General features: G+C 43.5%; 1 protein-coding gene across 3 annotated transcripts in view; it reads left to right on the forward strand.

The window, feature by feature from the left end:
- The window catches only part of LOC135913305 (gastrula zinc finger protein XlCGF48.2-like), a 104506-nt gene that overhangs the window by 28343 nt on the left and 49057 nt on the right, over window positions 1–27106 (forward strand). For 2 of the 3 annotated variants that reach the window (XM_065445896.1, XM_065445895.1), the window contains exon 2: window positions 2549–2769. In XM_065445896.1, coding sequence (XP_065301968.1) covers window positions 2736–2769 — 34 coding nt within the window. In that variant the 5' untranslated portion in view covers window positions 2549–2735. Of the gene's footprint in view, window positions 1–2548; window positions 3251–27106 lie in introns of all 3 variants that reach the window. The other variant, XM_070541257.1, reaches the window with a different exon arrangement.

A 27106-nucleotide genomic window follows, 5' to 3' on the forward strand; every position in this document is an offset into this window, starting at 1 on the left:
GTGATAGCAGAGCGGGCGGTGGTCGGGGGCTCGCCAAATGTCCGTCTTCCTCGTATAGGTGCGCTGGGCGACGGGTGGGCGCGCTGGCGGCGGCGGCGGTGGAAGACGGAATCGCGGTGTTGCAGGACCTTGGCGCGATCGCGCAGGGGGGCCTTGACGGCGGCGGCGTAGGTCATTGCTTCCGGCTGCGGTGGTTCTGGTTGCACCTCAGGAACTCCAAGGGATCGGTGCACCTCTTCCTTCACGATGTCGGCGATAGAGGCCACTTGAGGCTGCGACGAAGGCAGGACCTTGCGCAGTTCTTCGCGCACAATGGCCCTGATGGTCTCTTGAAGGTCGTCCGAACCTAGTCCTTGGATGGCATACTGCGGCGTGTGCCCCTGGCGGTTGTATTGCCGGGTGCACATCTCCAGAGTTTTCTCGATCGTCGATGCCTCTGCAGAAAACTCAGCCACAGTCTTCGGTGGGTTACGAATAAGTCCGGCGAAAAGGTCTTGCTTGACGCCGCGCATCAGGAAGCGAACTTTTTTCTCCTCCGACATTTCCGGGTCGGCGTGCTGGAAAAGACGGGCCATCTCCTCCGTGAAGATTGCGATCGTCTTGTTTGGCAGCTGCACTCTGGTTTCTAGCAGAGCTTGGGCTCGCTCTTTTCGCACGACGCTTGTAAACGTGTGCAAGAAGCCGCTTCGGAAAAGGTCCCACGTCGTTAAGGTGGCTTCCCGATTCTCGAACCACGTCCTGGCGGCGTCTTCCAATGCGAAATAGACATGCCGCAGCTTGTCGTCGCTGTCCCAACTGTTAAACTTAGCGACCCTCTCATACGTTTCGAGCCAGGTTTCCGGGTCCTCGAATGTTGATCCGCGGAACGTCGGAGGTTCCCTGGGCTGCTGCAGCACGATGGGGGATGCTGGGGCTGCCATTGGGGTTGCCTTGTCCACAATCTTCTTGGTCTTCTCAGGTAGAAGTCCGTGCTCCGGGGGCAGCTGTTGAAGACGGCGGCTTGCTCGATGTTCCGGGACGGCGCTGGTGTTGTCTTTGCGGTCCGGGCTTGTATTACGGCTTGTCGGGGGCGTCCGGTACATGGACGTAAAGCACCTCCACCAGATGTCACGTGGTAGTGACGGCGAAGAAAGAAGCAGTACGGTGGAATACAAAACTAGCTTTTATTGGGCGACCCTGTGCCCACAAAACAGGCTACACTTATAGCACAACGAAAGCGGCGAACACAGTCGGCGATCGTCGAAAATCTGATCAGCGGGTCAAGCGCGTCGGCTTTTATAGATGAGTCGTTGAATGTTCCAGATTAACTGATGGGACCCGCGTGTCTTCCACAAAGTTCTACACCATTCATGTCACGCGATGAAATCTGATAACACGAGGTTCGGCGACAACAGACGCGCGGATAGAAGCATCGATAACTTTCCAGAAACGTCGGATACATGCAGGTGCGTCCCTCGCTGTGCGATTACAGTTGTTAAGCGGCGAAACGTGGTTGCCCGATAAAGATGAGTACACGTGTCAATATCTAAGAAGTACAGTAACTTGTCATTTCATACCCAAATATTGTATAAAACCTTTGTGGATATAAAATGTCCGACAGTGTCCTGGAGTAACATTACTCTGTTTAGAAGAACAGCCCAAATGTGAACCTTGGACACCAGAGAAAAGTCGGGACCAACATGGCTCTGACTTTCAATTGCTTTATTCTTTTCGAAAGATACGCTTTTATACAGTTCGTGCGAAAACTATAAAAAAACACAACTGAAGAGAAATCTAAGCACTAAAAATGAAAAAGAGAGAGATATCAACAAAATTTGAACAAAAGGCAGCAAAATTCAACACGACACACATTCTACATTATGGAACTTCCAAATTTCAAGTTTAAAACTTAAATTCTTTCTTATATGGAGCAGTAGAAGGTACGCTGACTCGTTTGGTGCTGCAATATGCGTTCTTGCATGCTTTAATTTTTCTTGTTCTATCGCCACTTGCCTACGATTGTGCACCCCTGAAACCTGGGCATACACCCACACTTGCTGCAGTATGCAGCCAAATGCCCTCACAGGCCATACTTCACGTTATTAACGTGCTCTCGAAATGGATTGTTGGCACATCATCTGCTCAAGCCAACGTAGTAGCTTCTGCATAAGAGTGGGAGCTTCTACACAGTGCCCTGTGTGCATGTGACTTATGGCTTACAATGTTTAGTTCTGCAGCCATTTGATCCAGGGTACTATTTCCTTTGTTGTACATACGCTCAGCAACCCTCGGATGGCAGAGAACGCTACATGCAAATTTATGTGGTGGCCAATCGTTTTGGGGGTCTGGGGCATGAATATGCGGTTCAGCTGTCATCCACTGCCTCTGAGCTTCTTCCTGGCTTTTTTATTTCCTGTTTCTTTCATGCTTTCAAAGCACAGTACTGGAGCATTCTGACTTCTTGCCTCATTGGACTGCAGTGTTAGAAAATTTTTCAAATAAACATTGGACAGGGTTATGTAGGCCCATCATTGTTTGTGCTGATTGGTGTTTTTTTTTTCTTTCTTAGGAATGGTGCTGTTGAGCTACCTGAGCTCAGCAATATGGAGCAATATGGAAAATGCCCACGTGACAGAATGAAGCCGCTGTAAGGAATGGACAAGACGGAACTGAGCAGTGCTTCTTCGGGGCTGGTTGGTCTGATTCAAGCCACCTTTGATAAGCTCCAGGAAATGCAGCTCCGTTGAGTGACTATCATGTTAATGGAATCTATGGCCGCTCGCAAGCGCAGTAAGCATAGCATGAGTTTGCCTAATTGTTGTTACAGCCGAGTGCATGGAGAGCTGTTAATATCACCGTGGACCAATTACACATGTGCAAGTTGCTTGCCTGTTTGTCAGTTGCACTTCAGAAACTAACTTGGTGTTTTAGAGGCCACTTGCACTTTGTGAGCAGCCATGAAACAGCAAGTTTTCTGCCAGCTGCATCATATGGGAATATTATACGGGTGTTGTAATGTTCCAAGGATATTTAGCTCATGAAAATGTGGCTGATGCATGCACTCCTTGCATGGTCAAGTCTCTTAAGCTTCATGGCACGTTGCTTGGTTTACTCAGTCGACAGTGGCTTAAATGTGGGACTTGCCACACGTCCCTCTTGTGGTGCATTTGACACGAGGCACATCATGTTTTTATGCTGCAACCCTCCTTTGTTTATTTTCCACCAGGTGTTTGAGAGGCAGAGTTGAGCCAGCTTGACTGGGGCACAGAAAGTGAGATGTACACCATGCCTGCCTACCACATGTTTTAAAGGGCAGCTCCGGTGTTTCTTTTTTTTTTTTATCATAATATATGTCATTTTCAAATGGCATTGACAGTCCTGTTGCAGGTAGGGTGGTTCATTTTGCTTAGCAACTCATCAATAGCTTTAAATAACCAATAAACGAGGTATCAAAACAGCCCAGATAGCCAGATACATCCATTAGATGAGCATAACATGGTACCCCTTGGACATTCAGTACATCTATCAAATATCCAGATTTATCCAGAAAACATTGTATGGATGTACTATGGATCATCGCAAATGCACCCAGAATATGTAAGTGGTACATTATGGGGATGTTAGGGCTTGATATATGTAACATGTAATAGACATCTACTACATCCTGTGGATATATTTATTACATATATTAGATATCCGCATCGTCCAATAGATAATTACATCTAATGGATATCCATATTAACGACACTTACTTCCATAGGACATCCATTGTACTACATATGGCTGTATCCGCAACATCTTATATCCACATTGACATCCACTGGGTGTGCCTTGTACTATTTTTGGCTGTTTCTTATATTCATCATGCATGCATGCACTGGGCCTCTTCAATTTGTTGTCCCAGACTGCTTGAAACGCTATTACAGCCAGTGATTATTGGCGTACGCAGCTTCTCGGAAAGTTCTGGACTGTTTGGGATAACAGAAAAACTCAAGTTGTCACCACCAGCATTTTTATTGTGAAACCTCTTATTTTATTGGTACCAACTTTTTGGCAAATATGTAATGATTTACACAATATTTGCAGTGGTATACAATGGCCAACTGTAGCTGTCTCATGAAAATAAAGTGAGCACTAAAAATACAACATAATGCCATCTCTTGGTTTCTGAAAGGCACAATGAGCACTTAATGCATGAACCAATACAAAAATATCACATATGCATAACAGCTAAGCATAAAGATATTGTTATGTGTGGAAAGAAACAGATGAAAGAGGCTATTTACACTGGAGCCAGACCACCAGGCCGACACTCGCTCGCGCCAAGGGCTCAGACTCATTTCGTCGTTGTTCTCGCGACAGCTCGCCCCTTGTGCATCGCTCGATGATATCGTAATTACACCCCCCAGCGGCAAAAGCGCCATCACGGTGCTGTTAAATATCCAAAGCACGTGGAGAGTTGTAGGGTTTGAGATGTGGACTGGTTGTCACAGCGGAGGACGTAGTGATAGTAGCTAGAACGATTTCATAGGTGACATCGGTCACTTGGCAGAGCACGCGATATGGGCTTGTGTAGCAGGAAAGCAGTTTTTCACAAAGGCCAACTTTAGGCGATGATGGTGACCAAAGCAAACCGAGGGTGCCGGGCACAAAATGGACATCACGGTGATGGAGGTCATAGCGATGCTTTTGTTTGCCTTGAGAGACTTGTACACGAGCGCGCGCAAGTTGGCAAGCATGGTCAGCCATGGTCACGGGCATAAGCGCTAGTTGAAGCTGTGATGGACGGAAGCACAGTGTCCAGTGGTAGCGTCGGTTTACGGCCATACAAGACTTAAAAAGGCGAAAAGCCAGCAGTTTCGAGACGGAAAGAGTTGTATGCAAAGGTAATGTAAGGTAGGGCCTGGTCCCAGTCACGGTGGTCGTCTGAAACATATTTGGATAGCATGTCTGTAAGGGTGCGGTTCAAATGCCTTGAGCATCGCTCGATAATATCGTAATGCTATTAAAGGATAAATAAAATAAGACAGTAAAAGAAACTTGAAAAAGAACACTTCTCTCAAAAAACGAGTTCTTAGGTGAGCAACAGCGCACTGTTGTTAGCTGCATTCTCTCCAGTGAAGTAAAACACAGAGGGCACATTATGAGGCTTAATTCTCAGGAACAAAGACAAAAACAGAATTCGCAAATGGAAACATCAAAGCACTATTTGACTATCCTTGTATTCAGCAAAAGAAAAAGAAAGAATAGATACAATGTAGTCAAATATAAAAACCAGCTACAGCTGAAGGTCCAAAAGAGCAATATATCCTATAGGAAAAACAATCTGCAAACCACCAATACGTTAGCGTAATGATAAATTGTGTAAGAGAAGCAGGCAACCCCCTGCAGCAAAAGGGTGCCATATTAGCTTCTCCATGAAGGAGAACAATTCATAATGCAGATGCTGCATTAAAAAAAATAGTTTAAACGTATTGTTTTCACTCCTTAATTTTTGCCTCAGTTTCTTCGAATAAGTAAGCATGCAGTCCAAGTACAACCATGGTGTGTTCTATAGATAATTCGAGTAAACTAACTATACCATATTTCCATGCGAGTGAGACTACAGCCAATTCGTGTGTAGATTCATGGATGATAACGAATGTCAATGTAATTGCAGTTAGTGGTTACCTGGTACCACAGCACACTTGGCATGTACTAATCAACCAAGCGCAGTGGTACCAGGCCACACCGTGCTGCTGAGAGTGCTGAGCCATGCGTAGCAGTATGAAAGTAGCCCTTTCCTTTTAAAACGTCTCAGTGCTTTCCGTACACTCAGCCTGCTACCAGGTAACAGCTTTCTACATTTGTCACATTTTTGAAAACATACAGCACTACGGTAATTTTAATGCAGTCAGGTGCCACAAAAGGCCAAAGCATTGATTCAGCTGACACTGGAGACGAGCTGCTACATGTACATCTTCGTAGTGTTATCTGGTTGGTGTTCATACACTGGGCTCAGCACAGCAGCACTGGTTAATTGCATTGGCCCCTGCAGCAGTACCACCAAGGAAACATGTTGCAGTGAGTGGTCATCTTAAGGTTGCCACTTCAAAGGGAACATTATTTTTGTGTGCTGAAGATAGTGAGGTATAGCCTTGTAGCCATTACAGTGATCACAAATTAGACCCCTACCAGTTTCAAAAGAGGAAGAAAATTTGTCGGCACTCTTAAAGGCAACCGGTACAATGCTATGTGGGCTGGAGGGTGAATTGTACTTGGAAGATAACTATCTCGCTGGCTGGCTTGAGCATTCTAAACCTGAAAAAGAGGACAATCTTTACGACTATGTAAACCCATCACTTATTACTTACCCTGCATTCGGATAGTCATATAAAATATGGCGCTGGGGAGGTCATGTAATGCATAGAATAGATAGCCATTAGACCATTAGGGCGACAGAATTGTCACCAAGAGAAGAGAAGCACAGTAGAGGACGACCGAAGACTAGGTGGTCCGACGAAATGAGGAAATTTGGGCGTGCTAGCTGGAATCGACTGGCGCAGGACAGGGGTAGTTGGAGATTGCGGGGACCTCCGTCCTGCAGTGGACATAAAAATAGGCTGATGATTATTATTATTATTCAGATATTCACCCTTCCTTGAGGCCCATTCTTAACTTTGTCACTGTAACGACAGGTGTGAATGTGCCTAAGACACTCACTGCCTCTTCTTGGGTGCACTCGTGTCGAGCTTTATCTCGACCAAATCAAGCATGGGCTTCAAGTTACGGCACATTTCTGAATGCGTGGTTAAGACATACAAAGTCGCTTAAGATGCCTAAAGTAACCGGTTTTAAGCTTCCCTAAATTCAATGATTAGGTTAAAAACCCAGAGTATGAACCCACACCTATAGCATCTCCTTTATCATGGAGGCAGATCTAAGGCATCTGCTTAAATAGTACCACTGAAGATAAAAATTGTCCTTGCAAGCAGTAGAGCATAGTGAAGCTTTATATAATGTGCAACAGGGTTGACTGTTCAAGAACATGTGAAAGTACATGACTTGAGCTTACAATAATACTGCACATAGGTGCAACAAAGGGCGCAAAAGATAACTTAGCTCTACAAACAGCCCTTGTTACAAAAGCCCTCCACTGGAAGACAGAACAAGAGCAATGCAGGAATGGTGACTACGTCACAACATCGAGCACCACTATCCAAAACGTGTGCCAGAACTGCTGAAACCATTGTGTTGTGCATAAAATGTGCAGACTACGGGAAGCACAGTACAAGAAAGACCAAGACGAGTTTGAGAAGCTGAACTGAAGCACGAGACAAAGGGAGACGGACAAGAACGTCGCTTGTCTATCGCCATTTGTTTCTGGTTGCAGTTCCGCTGTTCAAACTAGTCTTAGCTATGCACTAGGCTCAGGTTAATACTACTCCGAGAAGAAACACTGCCGGCATGCCTTGAAGGGTACTGCCGAAACTGTTGTATGTTTGCGTTGTGCATCAGGTCTTCCGGCCCATGCTAAGCACTCATTACCGGCATAAAAGAGAAGAAAGCACAAAAGCAAACCGCCGACATCTGCCTCCTAATGACTGGACACCACTGCAGACATGGCGAGAATGAGAAATGAAGTACCACAGCATCAGCACCACGAACTAAATGTGGTTTGTTGTGAGAACGGAAAGCTTGGCACTATCTTGCTATCTTCTGCAGTCCTTCAGGGAGTACAGCGTAAAGGAGCACGGCTCAGTGCCAGCACCAAAACACAAGCAGCTGTTACATTCCCACATACACTTGCTTGATGGCTGCGCTTACCGTAACATATGACAGGCATACGACCGTGAGAATAATTGATAATTGGACAATAATGCTACGTAAGATCTCTTTAAATCATTTCACTTTTCTGTCATCTTTAAACACCATTTTTCATTTAGCGCGACATTTATGGCATGATTATGGCTCCTTGCATTTGACACACATGGCCTCCAAGACTGAGTGTCAAGTATCGGAGGCCACAGAATAACTTGCGTGGGTTTGTTGCCATTTTAAAACATTTGGTGGCGCATAATAAAAGTCCGTTCATATAATTTCCATGCACTTTTTCCTCCTATCTATCAGTTAATTGCTCAATATACTGTGCATTGTTTTTCGATTACGTTTCCAAAGTTGCAAAGAAAGAAATCTACAAAAATTCAGAATCTGCAACATGAAAGTTTTGGGCCATGTACATTCTTCTTTCGCTTCACCCACTGCTTATGCATTTTGTTCTACTGAAAAAAATGTACATTTCATGCGCAAGCATCCAATTCATGAAGTAGCAATGATCAATCGATGTCCAGTAAAAGAAGGGGACGTCTTATGGACATCAATTACATGTGAACTGATGATACAGTGCAATGTAGTCGCACCAACTGCGTAGCATCGTCCACAAATCATAGAAGGGCATATACGTCAATGTGAAATGTTTGGGAGGCCTACAATGCAAGCCTAATGTACAAACTTTATAGAAATTCTATGGACATCAAAAACTTTTTACGATGTACATCTGAAATACAGTCTTTTGAGACGTTCCATGGGCATCCAACATCTTGTCCACTGCACGTATGATGAATGAACTGAATGGATGTTCAATGGACATCTAAAATTTTGATGCCATTGTACATCCCTTAGATTTGTGTATATGTAGAGAATGTCCATAGGACATCCCATTTTTTGCTGGATGTTTGGATCAATCTGGTACATCTGTTGCATGTTTGTGGCTATTTGGGAGGCAGCTGCTTCGTGTGACATCACGAGTCGATGCTGTCAGGTCCTACACTACCGTAATATAAACACTCAGAATGTGTGCTAAACACGCAGTACATGGGGTGCTAACACCAAAAAAAGTAAAGCTGATGTTTAATTTTCAGAAAGACTAAATGACTTCAGCCATTTCTTTGGTACAGACAGTTAGAGTTTGAAAGAGAACATGTATGAACATTTTATTGAAGTCAACAAACATCAAAAATAGCCAGAGTTGTCCTTTAAATATAAAAAGTAGGCTTCTGCGAATATTCAATATATTTGATTGAATATTATGCTATCCAGTATTTGCTTTGGCTCGAATTTCAGTATTAAAAGTTTTTGAAGCATTAGAAATGAATGAATGTGCATATTTTTCCCACTTGTAGGCTGCTGCCCCAATTACAAGTTAACCCCCAGAAATGAAAGAAAGTCTGCACATATAAGCTGTGAAAATAACTGCAATAATGCTTGTACATCTATAAATACAGTCTCGATGCACCAATATACCAGGTCATATTCTTGGCCCAGCTGCTCTGTTCCCCACCCAATTTTATTCTTAAATTATAAAAATAATTTTGTCTGTACACTTGCAAGATAAAATGTTAAGCCCACGTATGCACAGAAAGTGTCAAGCTCAATTCGTACAATACAGCATACACTGGCAATGTCACGCCATTAAGATTGCAATTTGTAGCAGTGCGACAACGCTGTGCAGGTGAACGCAAAATGCTTTCGCAACCTCAACCACCACACAATCTTACTTTAAACTAAAACACAACATTGAGCAGGAGCGTGTAAATAAATTTTCTGTGCAGCTGGAGCTGTAAGGAATGTTGAACTTGCATTTTTGCACGAAAATATCTGGTTAACAGCCCTTCAAAAATAAACTGACTCCAGAGATGAGCCTGTTTCTGTTTTTGCAAGCAAAAGGAACTTTCTCTAGATTTGCCCAGATCTGGCTTTTACATCAAGGTTTTATGCAAATCCTTCAACTATTCAAACTATTCACTTCAAAGTTATTTAACACAAGTCACTATTCACTTCGACTTCTCTTCGAGCCGAAAGAACTGATGTTTGCACAAGTCTAATAAGTAGCCTTATGAACATATGGAGTCATTGAAGATTTCACTGTTGCGGTTGTACTTGCCCTTGCTGAGCTTCTTATGCCTTTGATGTCATGTAGTGGGTCACTGACATTGCTAAAGAGCCAGTAAATACTGCTACAGTGGTATGGGGCACATCTAGAGGAAACTTGCACCATGGGAACCTGTTTCTTGAGTACTAATGGTAGGCGAAGAATAGCAGTAGCATATTTTTTAATGTAAAGTGTGCATAGTTCAAAGGAGAGACACTCTCCATTGCACAGAGATACCGGCACCGTACAGGGCTGCAGCATTTTAGTTTGTTTGTGGTTATAAAATTCAGACATGCATGCTGCTGAATTTTCTCCTGCTGTTTTGCATCAGACTGTACCTGTCTTTGTGATATAGCAGCGTATATGTAAGGGCAGCTTTCATGGGCATGTGTGCATTTGTGAAGAGCATGTCATGCCAGTATGAATTTTTAGTGTTTCCAATGTGCTGTGCATATGAATACACACACATTGTGTATGTTTATATTTTATTTGTTGGTCAACAGGTATGACAGTGTTGAAGAGAGGACAACTTGCATTAAAATGTACTGGATCTGTTTTGTGTGAACCTGAGAGGAACAGTTTGTGATGCTTAAAGTGGTTGTCTTTCTGCAGTACTTTGTGAAGAGGTTCTAGCAGATCTTTAAAGACCTAGCATGGTACTACGTATTTAGCTGAATGCATTGACATAGCAGCAGTGTTAAAGCTGTGGCTGGCTACATTGAAGGTTTATGAGCTTCATGAAACTATCATAGCTTACGAACCATAAAATATTTGACTGCTAGTTTCTCTTCTTGCATCTTATAAAAATTTTATGGCTGCAGTTGTTCTAGGCTGCAGCATCATACTGTGCAGGTTCTTGCTGACAAATATGGAAATAATTTTGTACTTGCTGTTCCTTTGTTTTCACTTATAATTCACAAGATCGCATTTATTAGGTAAATAATCATTTGGTATTTTTATTTGCCTAGCTATTCATGACGTCTACTTGCTGACAGGCTTTGTGCCTTTGCATCATTGCTATTTTGACGGCAGCCTCTACATGCATCAGTGGTTTGCATATTTTTTTCTTGAGAAACCAGGCAAGCAAAGACACTAAATGTTCTATTGAGTAAAGCAAGCTAACAATTGGATTGCTGAAAATTTTGAACTAAATAAAGGCATTATTTCAGAAATTATAATTTACCTAATATTGCTAGCAAAAAACACTTTACTGTATTGTGTGAAAATTCAGAAACATGACGTAATAGTTGACAGTGCTCAAACAGTGTAACTGTACCTGAACATGTTTTTGCAGAGACTGCCTCCACAAGACTGCTTTCTTGACACTCGGCAAGCCAAGATGTGATGTATTCTGTGATGTATTCTGAGTAGAATACAGCCAGTAGAAATAGATGTATTCTGTGGCCTTTCAAGCTAATTAGTTGCATGTTGCAACATGTTTCTGTCTTGACATAAAACTGTTTACAGCGCAAACACATGCAACCACAAAGTAAGGGACAGGACACAAGCGCTGACTGTCAACTAACATTTATTAACGGAAGACGGGTGCCTTATATAAGGGGAAAGGCAGAAGCGAAAGGGGAAGGGAATGATACAATCGGGGAAAATGATGATGCGCATCGATAAACGAACATGCCAGCAGTCAACGCATTCAGGCGCGAAGAAACAAGAAAACGATGAAACTAGACAAAAACTAACAAAAAAGACGAGGGATACTAAGATACAGTGAAATCAGAAAGCAGCCGCTTCCAAAAAATGAAGCTCTGCCGCAAAAAGCGATACAGAAGGGGTGCTTACGCACTTGCTGCCATATTTGTGTATGTAGAACGTTTCCAAACTGACGCGTGCCGTCTCGTCGGCACTCTTCCCGAGAATCTTCGTCTCTCCCAAACGAGCCTCGCATCCTGTGCGAAATTTAAGCATGCCCGAAATTTAAGCAACTTAAAGGACAAGTACGCACATTTGGTAGCGCATGTAATTGGATGCACAGGATGCGAGGCTCGTTTGGGAGAGACGAAGATTCTCGGGAAGAGTGCCGACGAGACGGCGCGCGTCAGTTTGGAAACGTTCTACATACACAAATATGGCAGCAAGTGCGTAAGCACCCCTTCTGTATCGCTTTTTGTGGCAGAGCTTCATTTTTTGGAAGCGGCTGCTTTTTGATTTCACTGTATCTTAGTATCCCTCGTCTTTTTGTTAGTGTTTGTCTAGTTTCATCGTTTTCTTGTTTCTTCGCGCCTGAATGCGTTGACTGCTGGCATGTTCGTTTATCGATGCGCATCATCATTTTCCCCGATTGTATCATTCCCTTCCCCTTTCGCTTCTGCCTTTCCCCTTATATAAGGCACCCGTCTTCCGTTAATAAATGTTAGTTGACAGTCAGCGCTTGTGTCCTGTCCCTTACTTTGTGGTTGCATGTGTTTGCGCTGTAAACAGTTTTATGTCAAGTATGCACCAACTCGCCCAGAAAGAAGTTTTAATGTTTCTGTCTGCGGGTATTCCAGCTTTTGTACATGACTGTATGGATGTTGCTGCTATTTAATAGATGTTGCCCAATTTGCGATGTTAGTATTTATTGTGATTATTAGCGGTAAAAAAAGGAGTGTTGTTAAAGCCAACATTTCGACATGGGGACTTGTGTTTGTCAGGGCAGCAACGGCTTTCCTTAACAACGTTTTGTGTATTTACGTACAGGTTGCTCTCCCCCACCCTTAGTGGGGAAGGAGGACAATATGTTGGCACAATCATCATGATCAGCCTATTTATCCACTGCAGGACAAAGGCTTCTCCCAGCAATCTCTAATTACCCCATGTTGTGTCAGCTGACACTATCTTGAGCTTATAAATTTACCAGTTTCATAGCCCCATTTAGTTCACTGCTATCCCTGACCGAGCTTCCCTTTTCTTGGCACCCACTCTGTAGCTCTGATAGACCACTGGTTATCTTGTCTTGCATGTCTTGCCCTGCTCGATTTATTCCTCTTTATTTCAACTAGATTATTCACTATCCCCGTTTGCTTTCAAATTCACACTGCTGTCTTGTATCTTAATGTTACGCCTATCAATTTTCATTCCCTTGCTTGTTGCATGGCCCTTCTCAAGCTTCATAGCTCTTGCCTGGATATTGAACCCTCGGTCTCCTGCATATTCAGGCTTACTCTTGCGCTTTGTTGGCTCAGATTCTTGATCATTTTTTACAAGTCATCACCATCATTGCTGGACATGACAATGTCATCTGCAAACTGCAGGTAGCTGAGACTTAGAACCCTTTGGTCCTCACTCCTAATGCTTCCCAATCTAATATTTGGATATACTTCTTTTAACCGTGCTGTGTTTAGAGAGCTTTAGTATAGTGTGAAATGCTTGTGTAGTGTTAGTGGGCAACGCAGTGCTAACACTATTGTTCTGTGCAGTACACAGTACCTACTAGTTTTTTTAGGATAGTGGAACTGAGCTGAATGATAATGTGACCGGCTAAGTCTCCACCTACATGTAAAAATTCACAAAGTACAGGCACATCAAGTGCACATGTAATATCCGGCCAATTCTATGCTGTATCTATGTTATCGGGGCACCACTGACGAGCTAATAAACATTCATGTTGTGGTGCCATTTGCATAAAATGCAAACTAGAAGCAAATATTTGTATTCAGTAGCCTCTGAGGTTTTGCATAGCACTTGGTGCAAGCCTCGCACTGCAAACTGTCCGACACCATGTACAGCCAATACAGCCGTTCTTGTTAACTTCAAGTGATAAAAAATCGAAAACAAATCTTGGGAACGGTGCCTAATTGTACCCAATACTTTGCTGTTTAAGCATCATGTTACAAGTGGAAAGCAAATATATGCATAATTTGGGAATTAAAGGGCCAGCGTGCTGGACAGCTTGATAGATTTGAGACAGCACCCACTTCCATGGGTGTCATAGTGTTTCCCAATGTAAGGCTCTCCATATGTTTATTCGCCTTGGAATGCTAAATCCCGAAAATAGTCTACATTCACAAAAGCCCCATCATTGTAGCGTACTTACGTAAGCGTTACGTATGCAACACTTACACTAAGCTGTTACACCTATGCTGCAACACACTATACGCTAAAATTTTCCAGTAACATTGGAGAGGTTGCATTTCCTTGCTTGACTCCTGTTTACTCGTGTACTCTATTGTGGTTGCGGCTGCGTGCCATGTTTCAGGCTGACCATCATCATTGTCAAGTATGCACCCTTTATGCTGTGGACATTCTTTTCACAAACATGGCAATAAAGGATTTCATGTCAGCCCACCACCATCTTATCAAAAGCAGTTTTTATGCAATGGACATAAAATATCATCCTTGTCCACTACTGTATTGCTTGTTTGATCTTTGAAAAACATGCACAGTCACCACCACTCTGAGAGTATGTTAAGCTCAAAACATTGCAGACTTTGCAGTAATTGCTCAGTGCTGGCAATACAGCAACACCAGTCTTCCCCTGAGCCCCGTGACCACGCGGGCCTCATCTTCAAAGCGATATGCTATGTTTGCAGACTGCATGTAGTGCCGGTAGCTTCGTATGTGCAATACTTTTGATGTCTCGTCCCCATTGAAGCGAGAGATGCACGGAGGTCAATTCGAGCGCTGCTACTGCCGCGATTGCTCACTCCAGCATTTTGACAGCTAGTTTCTGTGCTTGTCAAGCAAGATGTGTTCATGCTTACCTGTGCATGCACGACACCATGCTTGTTAATTTTGCTAGCCAGGGAATGTTTACAAGTTTACATGGCCGGTGATACTACTATCCTTACTTCGTATAGCTATCTGCTAATTTGCTATTGCAATCAGTGCTTTGCCTTCGGTGAAACTGCAACTTTTTTTATCAACCTATTATTTCCACGGATGTTGTGCATTGTTTATGGTCAGAAATGGCATCTTCTATAGTCGACTGGTCTTTTGCTCTCCGTTGACCTGATTACACTTGTATGTTTTTCACAGAAGTCATGGCAATTATGTTGGCATTTGAGCAATTTAAGGTAATTTTTACAAATGCTCTATCAGTCTTTACTCAACTCTCCATTTTGTGGTCGTCACTGTGGTGTATACACTTTTGAGTCCACTGATTCTATTACATCGTCGACACCCAGTGGCTCGGTTTCAATGTTCTTCCCACTCGTGTTTTTATTAGTCATTTTATCAAGTGCACTGAAATGTCATCCCTGATTTCGTCCAGTGAATTCCAACACATAATTTCGTGATCCCTTTACCTTCTACATCTCTTTGTTTCGTTTTTTTTTTTTAATAGAACCTGAAGTCGTTCACCTTAATTTTTTCTTTCTGACCACCACTTTTCCTCCTTCGGCAGGATGTTCCTTGTATTGCAAACTAGTAATTTAGGTTTATTTTTATCAACACTAAATCAAGTATTTTAATGCATGTTGTTAGATATGGAGCTGGTTCCTGCGATTACTTCGAGTTCCCCAGACCACATCGGATTGCAGCACAGCTAATTGAGGAATGCAAAAGCAGGAAAGCGCATTCCAGAGAAGCGGCCGAGCAAACAAGTTTGAGGCAACAAGTTTACGTGCCAACAAGTTTGTGCGCCGCCGGGGTTAGCAGGTGGGCATCCGACAATGAAGCAGGTGCACGAGCGCCCCCCGCTCCTTCTCCAGCCTACAAGTGGATTGCCAGTCTGCGTGGCAAGACCGCAGAGAGCCCCGACAGGTGTGCCACGCGACACGGGCGCCTACCATTGGCTGCAAGTGGCGTCATCGGAGTGGACTCTCCCATTGGTCAAACATGACGTGACTTGCAGTGCTCGAAGGGCTTATAAGAAGCCTTCCAGAGAGACCTGAGGATTCTGGGACATGCCCTGATTCCCTGTTTCAACTCTCTCGAACTTCTTGCCGCGGGCCGCAGCGTCCGAGTTGCTGCCGGCCCGTAATGTCTGTACGACTGTTACTGGACGCTCTCGTCCCCTGTATATAATGTAAAATAAATCCCTCCCAAGTTTTGTATTTTCATCCCGAAGCCCGTCCCCCATCCCCTACATCTGGTGGCAGCGGTGGGATCGCCTCCGAATGCAACAGTTGGTGGCAGCGCTACGGATCAACCTTCGTCGAGAAAGATCCTAAGGAACCGGGAAGAACGAAGAAGAGAGAGCCTTCGTCGAAAGAGGTCCGAAGAGACTGGGAGTATCGAAGAAGGAGCGAGCCTTCGACCCAGGGAGTCCGGAAGGAACCGGGAACAGCGGACAGGCGAACCGGATGGCAGGGTGCTGCAACCGTAAGTGAGCGCGTGGTTTTTTTCCTTATGATTCGCCAGACTCAAAGGTTGTGTGTTCAATTTTGATAGTTCTGGGAATCGGGAGTTTGTTGCATTGTGTGTTTGAACAAATTAATTAAGGAAAACAGTTTTAACCACCTGACGGGGCAGCTGCCATGGATCTTAGAAGGTTGACGAGGTTAGACTTGTTGTTGGTGTGCGACGATTTGGGAGTTGAGGCGGACGAACGGATGGAAACGCCAGCTATCATAAAAGCGATTAATGATAGTGGCAATGATCACAAAAGCATTGAGCTTGCTTGGGAAGTGATACAGGAGCCACGGGAGCGAGAGCGTCGTGTACGTTTGCGAGCGCGTCGTGAACTTAGGAGTGAGCTTAAGCGTGAAGAACGCGAGAATGAACGGAAGCAGGAGCTTCAAGAACTTACTCTTAGGTGTCAGCGTCACGGACGTGAGAAGGAACGCGAACGTGGGTATCAGGAACGAAAGCTTGAGCGTGAGCAGAAGTATCAGAGAGAGAAGGCAGCACTGATCAAAGAGATACAGTATTGTGATCAGTTATTGGCACAGAGACAACGGCTGTCTGTGAATTCTGTAGATAGTACAGAGCGAAAGAAGGAGCAAGTGTCTCGCAGATTTTCGCCAGAAGCCGACGAAAAGAGTAGTGCCTGTGAGATTGGCTGCCGATTGATAAGTGAAGGGAGAAAGCTAGCTGCTAACGATGCCTTAGTGGCAACAGAGGCCGTTAAAGGCCGTAGTGAGAGCGACGAGGTGCTGTGCCAACAGATGACTGTGGAGACAGCTAGGCCAGCTGCGAACAAATTGGCACAGTTACCGAGCGTGTGCGTCGCTGGTAATGTTAGCGAGGTTGCTAGCGAAGAAAAGGGTACTGCTGACCAGACAGAAGCGAGCACCCATGTAGAGCCAGATGTGCGTGCAGAAATGAAGTGCGAGCTGGACGATGCAGTTGAGAATAGTTCTCGGGGTGGCGAGCTCCGTAGCTCACGAGAAAACAACTGCATTGTTCAGGGATCGGTGCGGCTCTCCGCCAGTCTAGATAGCCTAGAGAGGGATGGTTCAGTTAATAATCATTCGGACTGTGCGCGTGAGACAGCGATCGATACCGACGGGCTGTGTGCCGATTCACAGCGTGAGCTGGGCAATGTAGTAGAGGGCAGTTCGCAAGAGTGCGAGTTGTCTTACTCGAGTAAAGCCTGCTGCATTGTGCCAGAGTCGGTTGAGCTGTCCGCCAGTCGAGGCAGAGAGAATGTTGATTTAAATGTAAATCACTCAGACTGTGCGGGTAAGAGGCCGATCCGGGCCGACGAAATGTGTACCGGCCAGCACGAGGCACGAGAAGGCGACATGAAGGCGAGTGCAAGGAGAAAGCGCCGTAAAAAGAAGCGCGGTAAAGACCGAAAGTCGGTAAATAATGTAGCGCCGCCAAAGATGGCGAGAAACCCAAAAGGGCAGGGCGCGAGGAAAAAAATGCGGTCGTCTAGGACGATGTTGACGCATCCAGAACGTTCGAGCCACAGGTCAAAGGGGGACCGCGAAGAATGTTCTGCACGGACGCGGACAGAGGGCACGAGGCTGTTAATCTCCTCGTCGTTCCGTAGTTCTTTTCATAGCTCAGCGTGCAGTTCGAAGAAACGCCAGGTGGCAGGACGAGACCAGGTGGGGAGTGGCGACGCGGTCAATCGAGTTCGTGTTGAAAGCGGGGCGCGGGGACGCAAATTGGCAGTAGACCGTAACGTCTTGGGGGAGCTGATAGTGAATCAGCCCTTTTGTTGTCTCTCGGCAGCCAGAGTAGCTTTCAGACCACGTCCACCCCGCGTTCGACTCAAAGTATGAGTCAGACGGAAGCGTTTGGAAAAGGAGGCCTGGAGCGCTTCCGTAGAAATGAAGTGTCTTGTTTTATTTTTGAGCATCGGAAAATTTCGCGATTTGAGACTAGGTTTTCTTTCAATATGTAAAGGTATGAGCTTTGTTTGTGTTTTCGTTTGAGAAGCTCGAGATTTGAAAGATGCGTTTTAAGTAAACGTGTAGTCTCGCGAGATGCTCATTAATAAGTAGATAGGCTTTTTTTTGTGTGTGTGTGAGTAACCTGAAGGTCAAGGTTATCGTCGAAAGGCCTATGGTAACGCGCGTGTGTGTTATTTAACCTTCTTTCTTTTTAAGCGTTTTTGAATTTTGTAAGGTTAAGCGCGTAGATTTGAGTGAGTGCATGATTTGCACGGAGAAGCGTTCTTAGTTCCATTAGCGCGTGTCCTGTGTGGACGGAAGGAAGCAGAGTTTATGACTGGGTTGCTCGTGTGTGTTGAGGGCAGCCGTATTCTGACTTCGCTGATAAGTATGCGTGGAACGAGTTATTAAGAGACGCATTATTTTAAGAGTTCTGCGGAGTGTGTAAGTCCCGCAAGTTTAATTGTTCGTTTACGTCACGTGTCCTGTAGGACCTTCAGGGAAAGAAACGTGAGTAAGCGTAAATGAAAAGTTTGCCTACAACGCAAGTACGCGTTCTGTTTAGTGACCACAAGGCTGGTGCACTTGTGATTACGTACTTGTGAAGTTGACCAGATTGTTCAGTGGCACCATTACGTGCGATAAGTACGCCACTGCGATAGATTGGAAACATGCTGTTCGTGTGGTTAGGCCACTTAAGTTATGTTCGGCTGTTTTCATTTTGTTGTTTGCATCGTCAACGACCCTTTTGTTTTGCAACAACAATAGTACTCTGGTCTTGTCGGCAATCGAGGAGAAATGGATAGCTGTTTGGAAGGGTGGTTGGAACTGTTGTCAAAATTGGGGAACTAAGAGATCAGGGTTCATTTTGACGCAGTAATAGCCTGGCGAGTCAGGGGCGAAGAGCCTGCGCTTACACGTGGGGCAGCGCTGTGTTGTTTTGTTTGTTTGACGTTTGTTCTCCAGGGCCCAGGATCCCGAGGGTTGTCAAACGAGGCTCGACCCCAGTACCCTGCAGCTCCTTTCAGCGTTCCTCATGGCCAGCGAATTGAGTTCACCGGCCATTCAGAACAATCGGGGCGAGGACGAGCTGTTAGATATGGAGCTGGTTCCTGCGATTACTTCGAGTTCCCCAGACCACATCGGATTGCAGCACAGCTAATTGAGGAATGCAAAAGCAGGAAAGCGCATTCCAGAGAAGCGGCCGAGCAAACAAGTTTGAGGCAACAAGTTTACGTGCCAACAAGTTTGTGCGCCGCCGGGGTTAGCAGGTGGGCATCCGACAATGAAGCAGGTGCACGAGCGCCCCCCGCTCCTTCTCCAGCCTACAAGTGGATTGCCAGTCTGCGTGGCAAGACCGCAGAGAGCCCCGACAGGTGTGCCACGCGACACGGGCGCCTACCATTGGCTGCAAGTGGCGTCATCGGAGTGGACTCTCCCATTGGTCAAACATGACGTGACTTGCAGTGCTCGAAGGGCTTATAAGAAGCCTTCCAGAGAGACCTGAGGATTCTGGGACATGCCCTGATTCCCTGTTTCAACTCTCTCGAACTTCTTGCCGCGGGCCGCAGCGTCCGAGTTGCTGCCGGCCCGTAATGTCTGTACGACTGTTACTGGACGCTCTCGTCCCCTGTATATAATGTAAAATAAATCCCTCCCAAGTTTTGTATTTTCATCCCGAAGCCCGTCCCCCATCCCCTACAATGTCAATCGGTTGCCAGCCACAGCTCCGCTACAGCAAGCTCTCCACCAGTTCATTGAAGTGGGCCCAGAATGTTCTACCTCTAGTGCTGCCGATCGTGATTCTTATGATGTATGTGCAATTAACATTCTGCTGTCATTATGTCACCCAATGTTTATTTCTAATGCAGCTTTTTCTACTACACTTATTAAATCACGCACATGAATTTCATGCCAGAGTGGAGAGGTACGCAATAATTTGACTTTGCCTAAGGAAGCCAATTACCTTGACACGCAGCTGGGTCAAGCTGTGCTATTGCACAATAAGCAGTTTTAGAGTTTTGTTAATCGAGTGAAAAAATTTATTTTCCAACCACGATTAACTTTCTTTTGCAATTTCTGGTACACCAAAAGTAAAAACCAGGTTGTCGTGGCATGAGTGATCTTCCACATCATCAATGCTTGTACGAAGTGTGCTCATGAAACTCTCTACTCTCAATCTTCTCGTGCGATTGACTGACATCATGCTTGCAATCATCGAGGACCACCATCTGTATGAGTATGTCCACAATAATAGAGATATGCCTGCACGAGTTGTAATGCCATTAATATGCTTAAATATTATATCTACCATAGAAATTTGTGAAATAGGGTAGCCAATGAATGTTAGATTAAGTGGACACTGTACGGACATGGCTAAGAAACTTCTGAAGGCAGTCGCACAACATGTCAACCAACCAGGTCAGAATTTCAATAACCTAAACTTCATATGCTACAGTCACATTTTGTTTGCCCAGTGGCAAAAGATATAATCATATTTGCAAGTTCGATAAACTTCATCCAACAGGTATAAGTGTTTAAAAAAAAAGCTCTTGATTCCATTCATTACATTAATATCATGACTATATAACCAGCAGTACTTAGTTTTATGGCCCCTTGCACCTGGTCAGACAAGAGCTGGTCGTATCCCTCATCCGAATTTATTCCACCACAATATTTTATTTTATCTGCACCAGCTGTGTTTTACTAATTTACTATCCTATCTAGCATAAGCTTAACGTTTTATTTTTTTGTCAGTCTTGCCCTCCTTCATCTTCCCTGAAGATGTGTATTCGTACTGTCACTGAACATGTCTGGACACAACACGGTTTCTTCCACTGATTCTTCTTTTCTATGTTTTCACATGTTTGAATACCCTGTCTTCTTATTTTCTATTTTGTTGAAATAATGTGTTCACTGTAACGTCGGTGCCTGCTTGCACATTTTGGTATATTCCCGTCCTTTGTCAGCCCGACTTCTACCCCAAGAGCAGTACTCCTATCTGTTGCATATTTATAACAGCTAAACAGCTCCCTCCCCTTTTTTTTTGAACAATTTGACTTGCGTCACTTGGCGCACCAGCTTATTCTCCACTGACGATTAATGAGATTTAGCTACGCGTACATGTACATAAGCACTGCTAAGGGAAGCAGCTGTTGCCCTGAAATACATCACTTGTTAAATCATCGGCTTAACAACATTTCTTCTTATACCATTGTTAATCATTTCAGTCCTCCATCCTCCTGCAAGCCTTTTCTTGTTTTGGTTCTTGTATTTACAGCATGATTTACAGAAAATGTGTGCATGCTCATATATGTATGGACACTAAAGAAACTTCTGTGAGTTAGCTTTCATGAGTGACAACACTTTTTGCAGTTTTGGTACTCATTGAGTACACTTTGGTACTCATGTAGGTGTAACATTTCAGGAATGTTGGTAGGCTTACATATTTTTATTAATAATGTTATTCTTAAATGTCTATGTTGTATTACTCTTGTTCAAGAATCCCTTGTCAATAATTGGAAGTATTAAAGAAGTATGCACTTCATTTATTATTGAGGTGCCTATGAAGAGCTATAAGCCTTGGTAAAGGTGCATGTGAAGTGACAGAAAAAAAAAGAAATATTGCCCTATTTGCCTTGAGTACAAGGATAGCCAGGGTCACAAAAAACGTGCTACCACAAACACCTTGACAGGGTAGTCGTCTCCTAAATGTTCTAACTTCAATGAATTCTTAAGAGGAAGCTTTAGCTTGGGCCCAACTCTGATGCAGCGTATTCAAATACATGTAAAACGCAAAAACGTTTTTCGGAGATAACCCCTGGACCGATTTTAATCAAATATGTTTCATTTCAGAGAGAAAGTTACATTCTAGTGAATGCTGGAAGTGGAATTTCGATTTATGGCCTGAATTTCGTTACATGAATTTTCAAAAATTCAACAGTTTGAAAAAAGTAAAAGCATGAAGCTTACTAATTCATAGCTCTGCATCAAAAACAGATGTCGCGGTTCTGTAAATGGTATCCATTAGATCACTGAAAGTGGACAAATTTGATATGTCATATTACATCTTACATGAATTTGTTATGTTGTCTACAAGGGTTCTGCAAAAGCTATATCTCCATATCACTAAATTTTTGAGATTCATGTATAACATATCAATTTTGTCCGCTTTACATACACTATTAGATGCAATTCACAGAATGGTATAAATTTTTTGTCGGTGAGTTACAGGGTTTAAAACTTGATAGTTTCATTTTTGAATATTTTCCATTTTTGTGAACTTTTCATAAAACATTGACGACCAAATCAAGAATTCGAAACCAAAAGTCACTAGATTTTAAGTTTTTCTTTTAAATGCAACAAACCTCGTCAAATTTGGTGCAGTGGTTGCAGAGAAAAACGAATTCTCATTTTACACGTATTTAGATAGCAGAACCTGAGCTAAAGCTTCCTCTTAATGCTTTCTAGGAGTGCAGAATTGCAGGTGCTTCCTAAAACTTGAAAAAAGCTCAGCATTGGAGCCTTGCTTTTGTGTGCTTTTTTTTGAGGGCTTCATTGAAATAAGGCACTGTTTTTAGGTGCTGTCAGGGGACTCCACAATTGTTTGTGTTGGTTTATGTGGCTTCATAATGAAGCTTTAGTGTGGTTCATCATAGGCTATCAATGCACGGTAAGATGACAGGTTTTAACTCCACCTGATCTGCTAACTGTAGATAATTTTTGGTACCCGCATTCAAATATTTTTAAAGGATCTGGTGCCACCAGTTATAATGGTGGGTAGCGATGTTATGAAAAAGCCCTTTTATGACAGTTTTCTGAAATCTTTTATTTGTTTCTTTCATTTGTGCCAATTTCTGTTTCATATTGTGTTTTAGTTGCCTTCATAATGTAAGGATAGGGTACCTATGCCTTTTATCCCAATGCACTCGACTTCTTTCAGTTTGACCCTGACAGGACTGATGAAATCGATTGAATTAACCGGCAAGTGAAATTAAACAAAATGCTAAAAAAGAAATGCCAAGACATACCACTTGCTCACCGATTTTCTATAGGTGCAGAGCAAAAAAAAAGCTAACAAAAAGAATGACATGAAAGCTCCTAAACAAGCTAGAAGTTTAAGGTGCACCCAATCTTTTAGTATGAAAATTGGTAAGGGTCTAATATCTGTTGCACAATGGTGGCTGGTTTCCTAAAGTCAGCTTCGCTGCCTTTTTTTTTATCAGGTCTGCCACAATGTACTTGTGTTATGTGGTAAAGCATACAAAGTCACAAAGGCAGTTTTGGTTTCATATTCGATTGCACGGCATGGGCAATTTCCAGACCAATTTTCCTTAAAAAGAAAAGGCTTGCATATTCAATGCAGTGAACTCCACACAGGGGCCATGCCGTTGACACTGTCTATAAAGAACCAACCCTACTTGTTTTCTTTTTCAATGTCATGGTTTGTCCACAGCCACCAATGGCACACTTGTTCAAATCAACGCTGCCTTCGTGGAGCTTAGCAAAGCCAGATGAAGCGACCAATTCATGCTACCATTTTGTTGCTTTGCTAAGCTGGCTCACACCACAGCCATCGTATGACTTCATTTTAGAGCTGTAGGCTGCAAAAATGCTCGGCGGAAGGTAAATTTTGGGCATTGGGCTTTAACACGACCAGTATTTTTGACTGGAGTTGAACACTACTGATAATCGTGCCAGGAGGCAATTTGCATCATTAAAATCGGGAAGTAAACTTAGAACAGTGACCTTGAGGTCTTGAAGCAGGTATGTCCAACTCGGCCGCTGCTTAGCTGCAGCTAAGAAGATTTCACTGCTTTTAATTGTGTGTGTATGAACAAAGTTTCTTTACCTCTCCTTGAATTTTACGCTTCAACACTCTTGAACTGCTTCAATTTCGATTTAAATGTTCTGTATATAAGCCCTGAAAAATCTTTCTAGAGCAGGCTGAAAATAGGCCTTTTGGATGGGAGATGACGTGTTGAACACATTCATTGTCCCCTAGTCTCCGCTGAGAAGCGTCTCCGCTGAGACGCTTTCACTAAAGAGGCACCATTGTAGTCACCATAGGGGTCAGGTGCGTGCAGGCTGACCAGTCAAGTTAAATTATTCGGCGAAGGCCAATTTTAGAATTGAGATAGCGAACTTATGGGCCCATAGAGGTGTATATGCACTGACTGGTACCTTCGGTTGGGATTGAATGAACTAGCATCGAATGTATAAAACTTGGCCTGTATGAAAAAGAGTAAGTGTGGAAGCATGGTGAGCCATAAACTTTGCTAGGTGGTCTCGTTATTGCGATTCTGCTCAGTTATGATCTGGCAGGCCCGAGTCCTAGGATGGCTCCTCACGAGGAGCGACCCTTTTGGCCCAGGCAATGAGGGCTTTTTGTAGTTTTTGATCCAGCATTCTGAGCAGCTCCTCCCACGTATGTTGTGAGGGAGCTTGCAGGAGTGACCTGGGAGGGGTAAGCCTTCGCACCCCCAAAAAATGTGATTTTGGGTAGCCAGTGTTTGATTTGTGCAGTTTTGACATATTGGGTTCCAATGCCCATTGGTAATTATGGCCAGCTAATGTGGGCTGGAGAAAGACTTAGTTTGGATTCGACGCAGGATCGAGGCTTACGCTCGCGTGAGGTTTGCATTTCGAGGTGGATAGATTCGCCTTTTTTGCTTGTTACTTTGCTATGTTACATAGTATGTCATGCACATCTTCAAGGTTGTCATATTAAGCTCCCTTCCTAAGCTATGGCTGGGAAGAAAATGAAATGAATTGTTGAGGTGCAAGGATTACTAAACCTATACAGTAGGGGCCTATCAAGCCATAATTTGTTCATCTGAACTTTTTGGCAAGTTGTACAATTAAAGGGTTATTGTTTAGGTTTTTGTAGTCTAGGTGCGATTAAGTTGAACTTGCAACTGTTGAGATGGACTGACTTTGATGGCTGTTAAATTTTGTTTCCAGGTTTTACCAGTGCAGAAGACAACCAAAAGAAATGAAGATGACAGGATGAGCGCTGAACTTTTGCAACTAGCATTTATTTTGAATGGCTGGGTATCTTTGCACACTGTACATGAAACACAGATTGTTGCGAAAGCCTAGCATGTACATGTATCTGAAAATGTCCTATAAGATACGCCATCTCTTATCATTCAATGACAGTTGACACACTTACAGCTGTCATCTTTTCATTACAAACGAACGTTTTTTTTTTTTGCTTAAATTTAAACACAACTTGCCATGCACATTTATAGCATTTACCCAAGTCACTACCATATCCCTTGTGGACATGAATGTTGCGCAGTCCACGTTTGTTAGTCAAGCATATTGGCTAGTTTGATATAAACACATCCAAAGCTTAAAATTTTGTAAACGTTATAGCGTTTCTACATCCTCGTGTGACGCTCTGTTCGAACATTGCTAGCAAGATGAACTGACTGACCGACATTAACGTACCGCTGCTTCAATTTTAAATTTGAGGAGTACTATTGACATTTCCCTATTTTTATTTTTGTTTAAGGAAGGTACAAGACTCCTAAGCACTAGAAGGTATACTGTCTAGTGGCAGAGCACTGTAACTAATTTACTATTATATACTTGTTTCTATTAACCAGTTCTTAGCTTCTGTGCCAAGGAAAGATGTGTCATGATATACTGGCACTCTCTGTTCCTGCAACTACTGCTGCTGTGACACACACACGTAGCCAGAAGAATTGTGCACAGTAGTGTTTCATTTTTTTATGAGTGGCAACATCATACCTACCCTTATTATTGCTGCACGATGTCTGAAATTGTTTGCTGTAACTTGGCAGTGTGGTAACGCCAATTACTTTTAGGTCCAGCATTTACACACCGATTTTATTACCAGATTAAAATATTTTAAGTGCTCTTGCAACTCTCATACTTGCACAATGTCACATTTAAGTACTAGAATCGCATGAATGTTCTTGCAAATTTGAACATTTCTGTACTTTCCGAAACAGTGTCTACTTTTGTGTTATAGTGGTTGAACAAGGTATGTCTCGGGTTGTAGCCGTTGTTTGACAGGAAGGCTAGTCTTTGTTAGAGAAGTCCTTGACGAAATGTTGGCTGCTACCCGAGACAACCTTTGTTCGACCACCACTGATAATTTCAAGTTTCTTATATTCTTGTAAACCTTTCTCAGCAAATATCTCTTTATGTGGCTCATCAACTGCCAACAAGGCCAAGAGTAGTTCTTAGGAACTTGTGACTTCATTGGAATTTTAATGAAAACAGTAATTGGCAGATATTTCAGTTCATAAGTTACTTTCAAATTTTTGTGCTGGTAATATCTGAATTACAATTTCAGCCATCATTGCTTTCTTTGTAGAGTTGACTATAGCATGCATAAGTGGGCCAGTCCAAGGTGAAATTGCGATATAGTATTCGTGGGTGCTCTGCTCTTAATGTCTTGTACCATTCCTCTTCAGTCTTTTTTTTCAAACTCAAGCTTTTTGCACTTAGAAAATATATGTATGAGAAATGCTTGCAGACATTACCCCCAGTGAATTGAGCTGTAGTGTTGAAGTGTGCTTTTACGTACAGTTTGTTGACATCCATGTGCTGGTGGATTTGTATACCCCGCAGAGACATGCTGGCTGACAGTATTGAGCCTGCAGTGAGTCCCCCCCCCTCCTTCCCTTGCTCTTTGTACTTTAATGAGCCGTCCACTCTTCCTTCCTTGAAGGCTACCTTGCATCCATGCTGTTTACAGTAGAAGAAAAACAACTTTCAAGAGCAGTTCTTGGCATAGTTGTCATGCTTGTGCGGGCATCATCTGGGACAAGCAAACAAGATTTTCTAATGAGGCTGTAGAAACATGACAACAATGCACCCAACTGCTCTTCAGAGCTCCCAACCTTTCACAGCATGCAACCCTATTGTTAAACCTTATCGGAAGCTACAAGTATCATTGGAAAGATTTGAGAGCAGACATGAAAAATAATCAAGGCTGCAGTAATAATGAGACTGTTCG

Source organism: Dermacentor albipictus, chromosome 6 (assembly GCF_038994185.2).
Source record: "Dermacentor albipictus isolate Rhodes 1998 colony chromosome 6, USDA_Dalb.pri_finalv2, whole genome shotgun sequence".
Lineage (NCBI taxonomy): Eukaryota > Metazoa > Arthropoda > Arachnida > Ixodida > Ixodidae > Dermacentor > Dermacentor albipictus.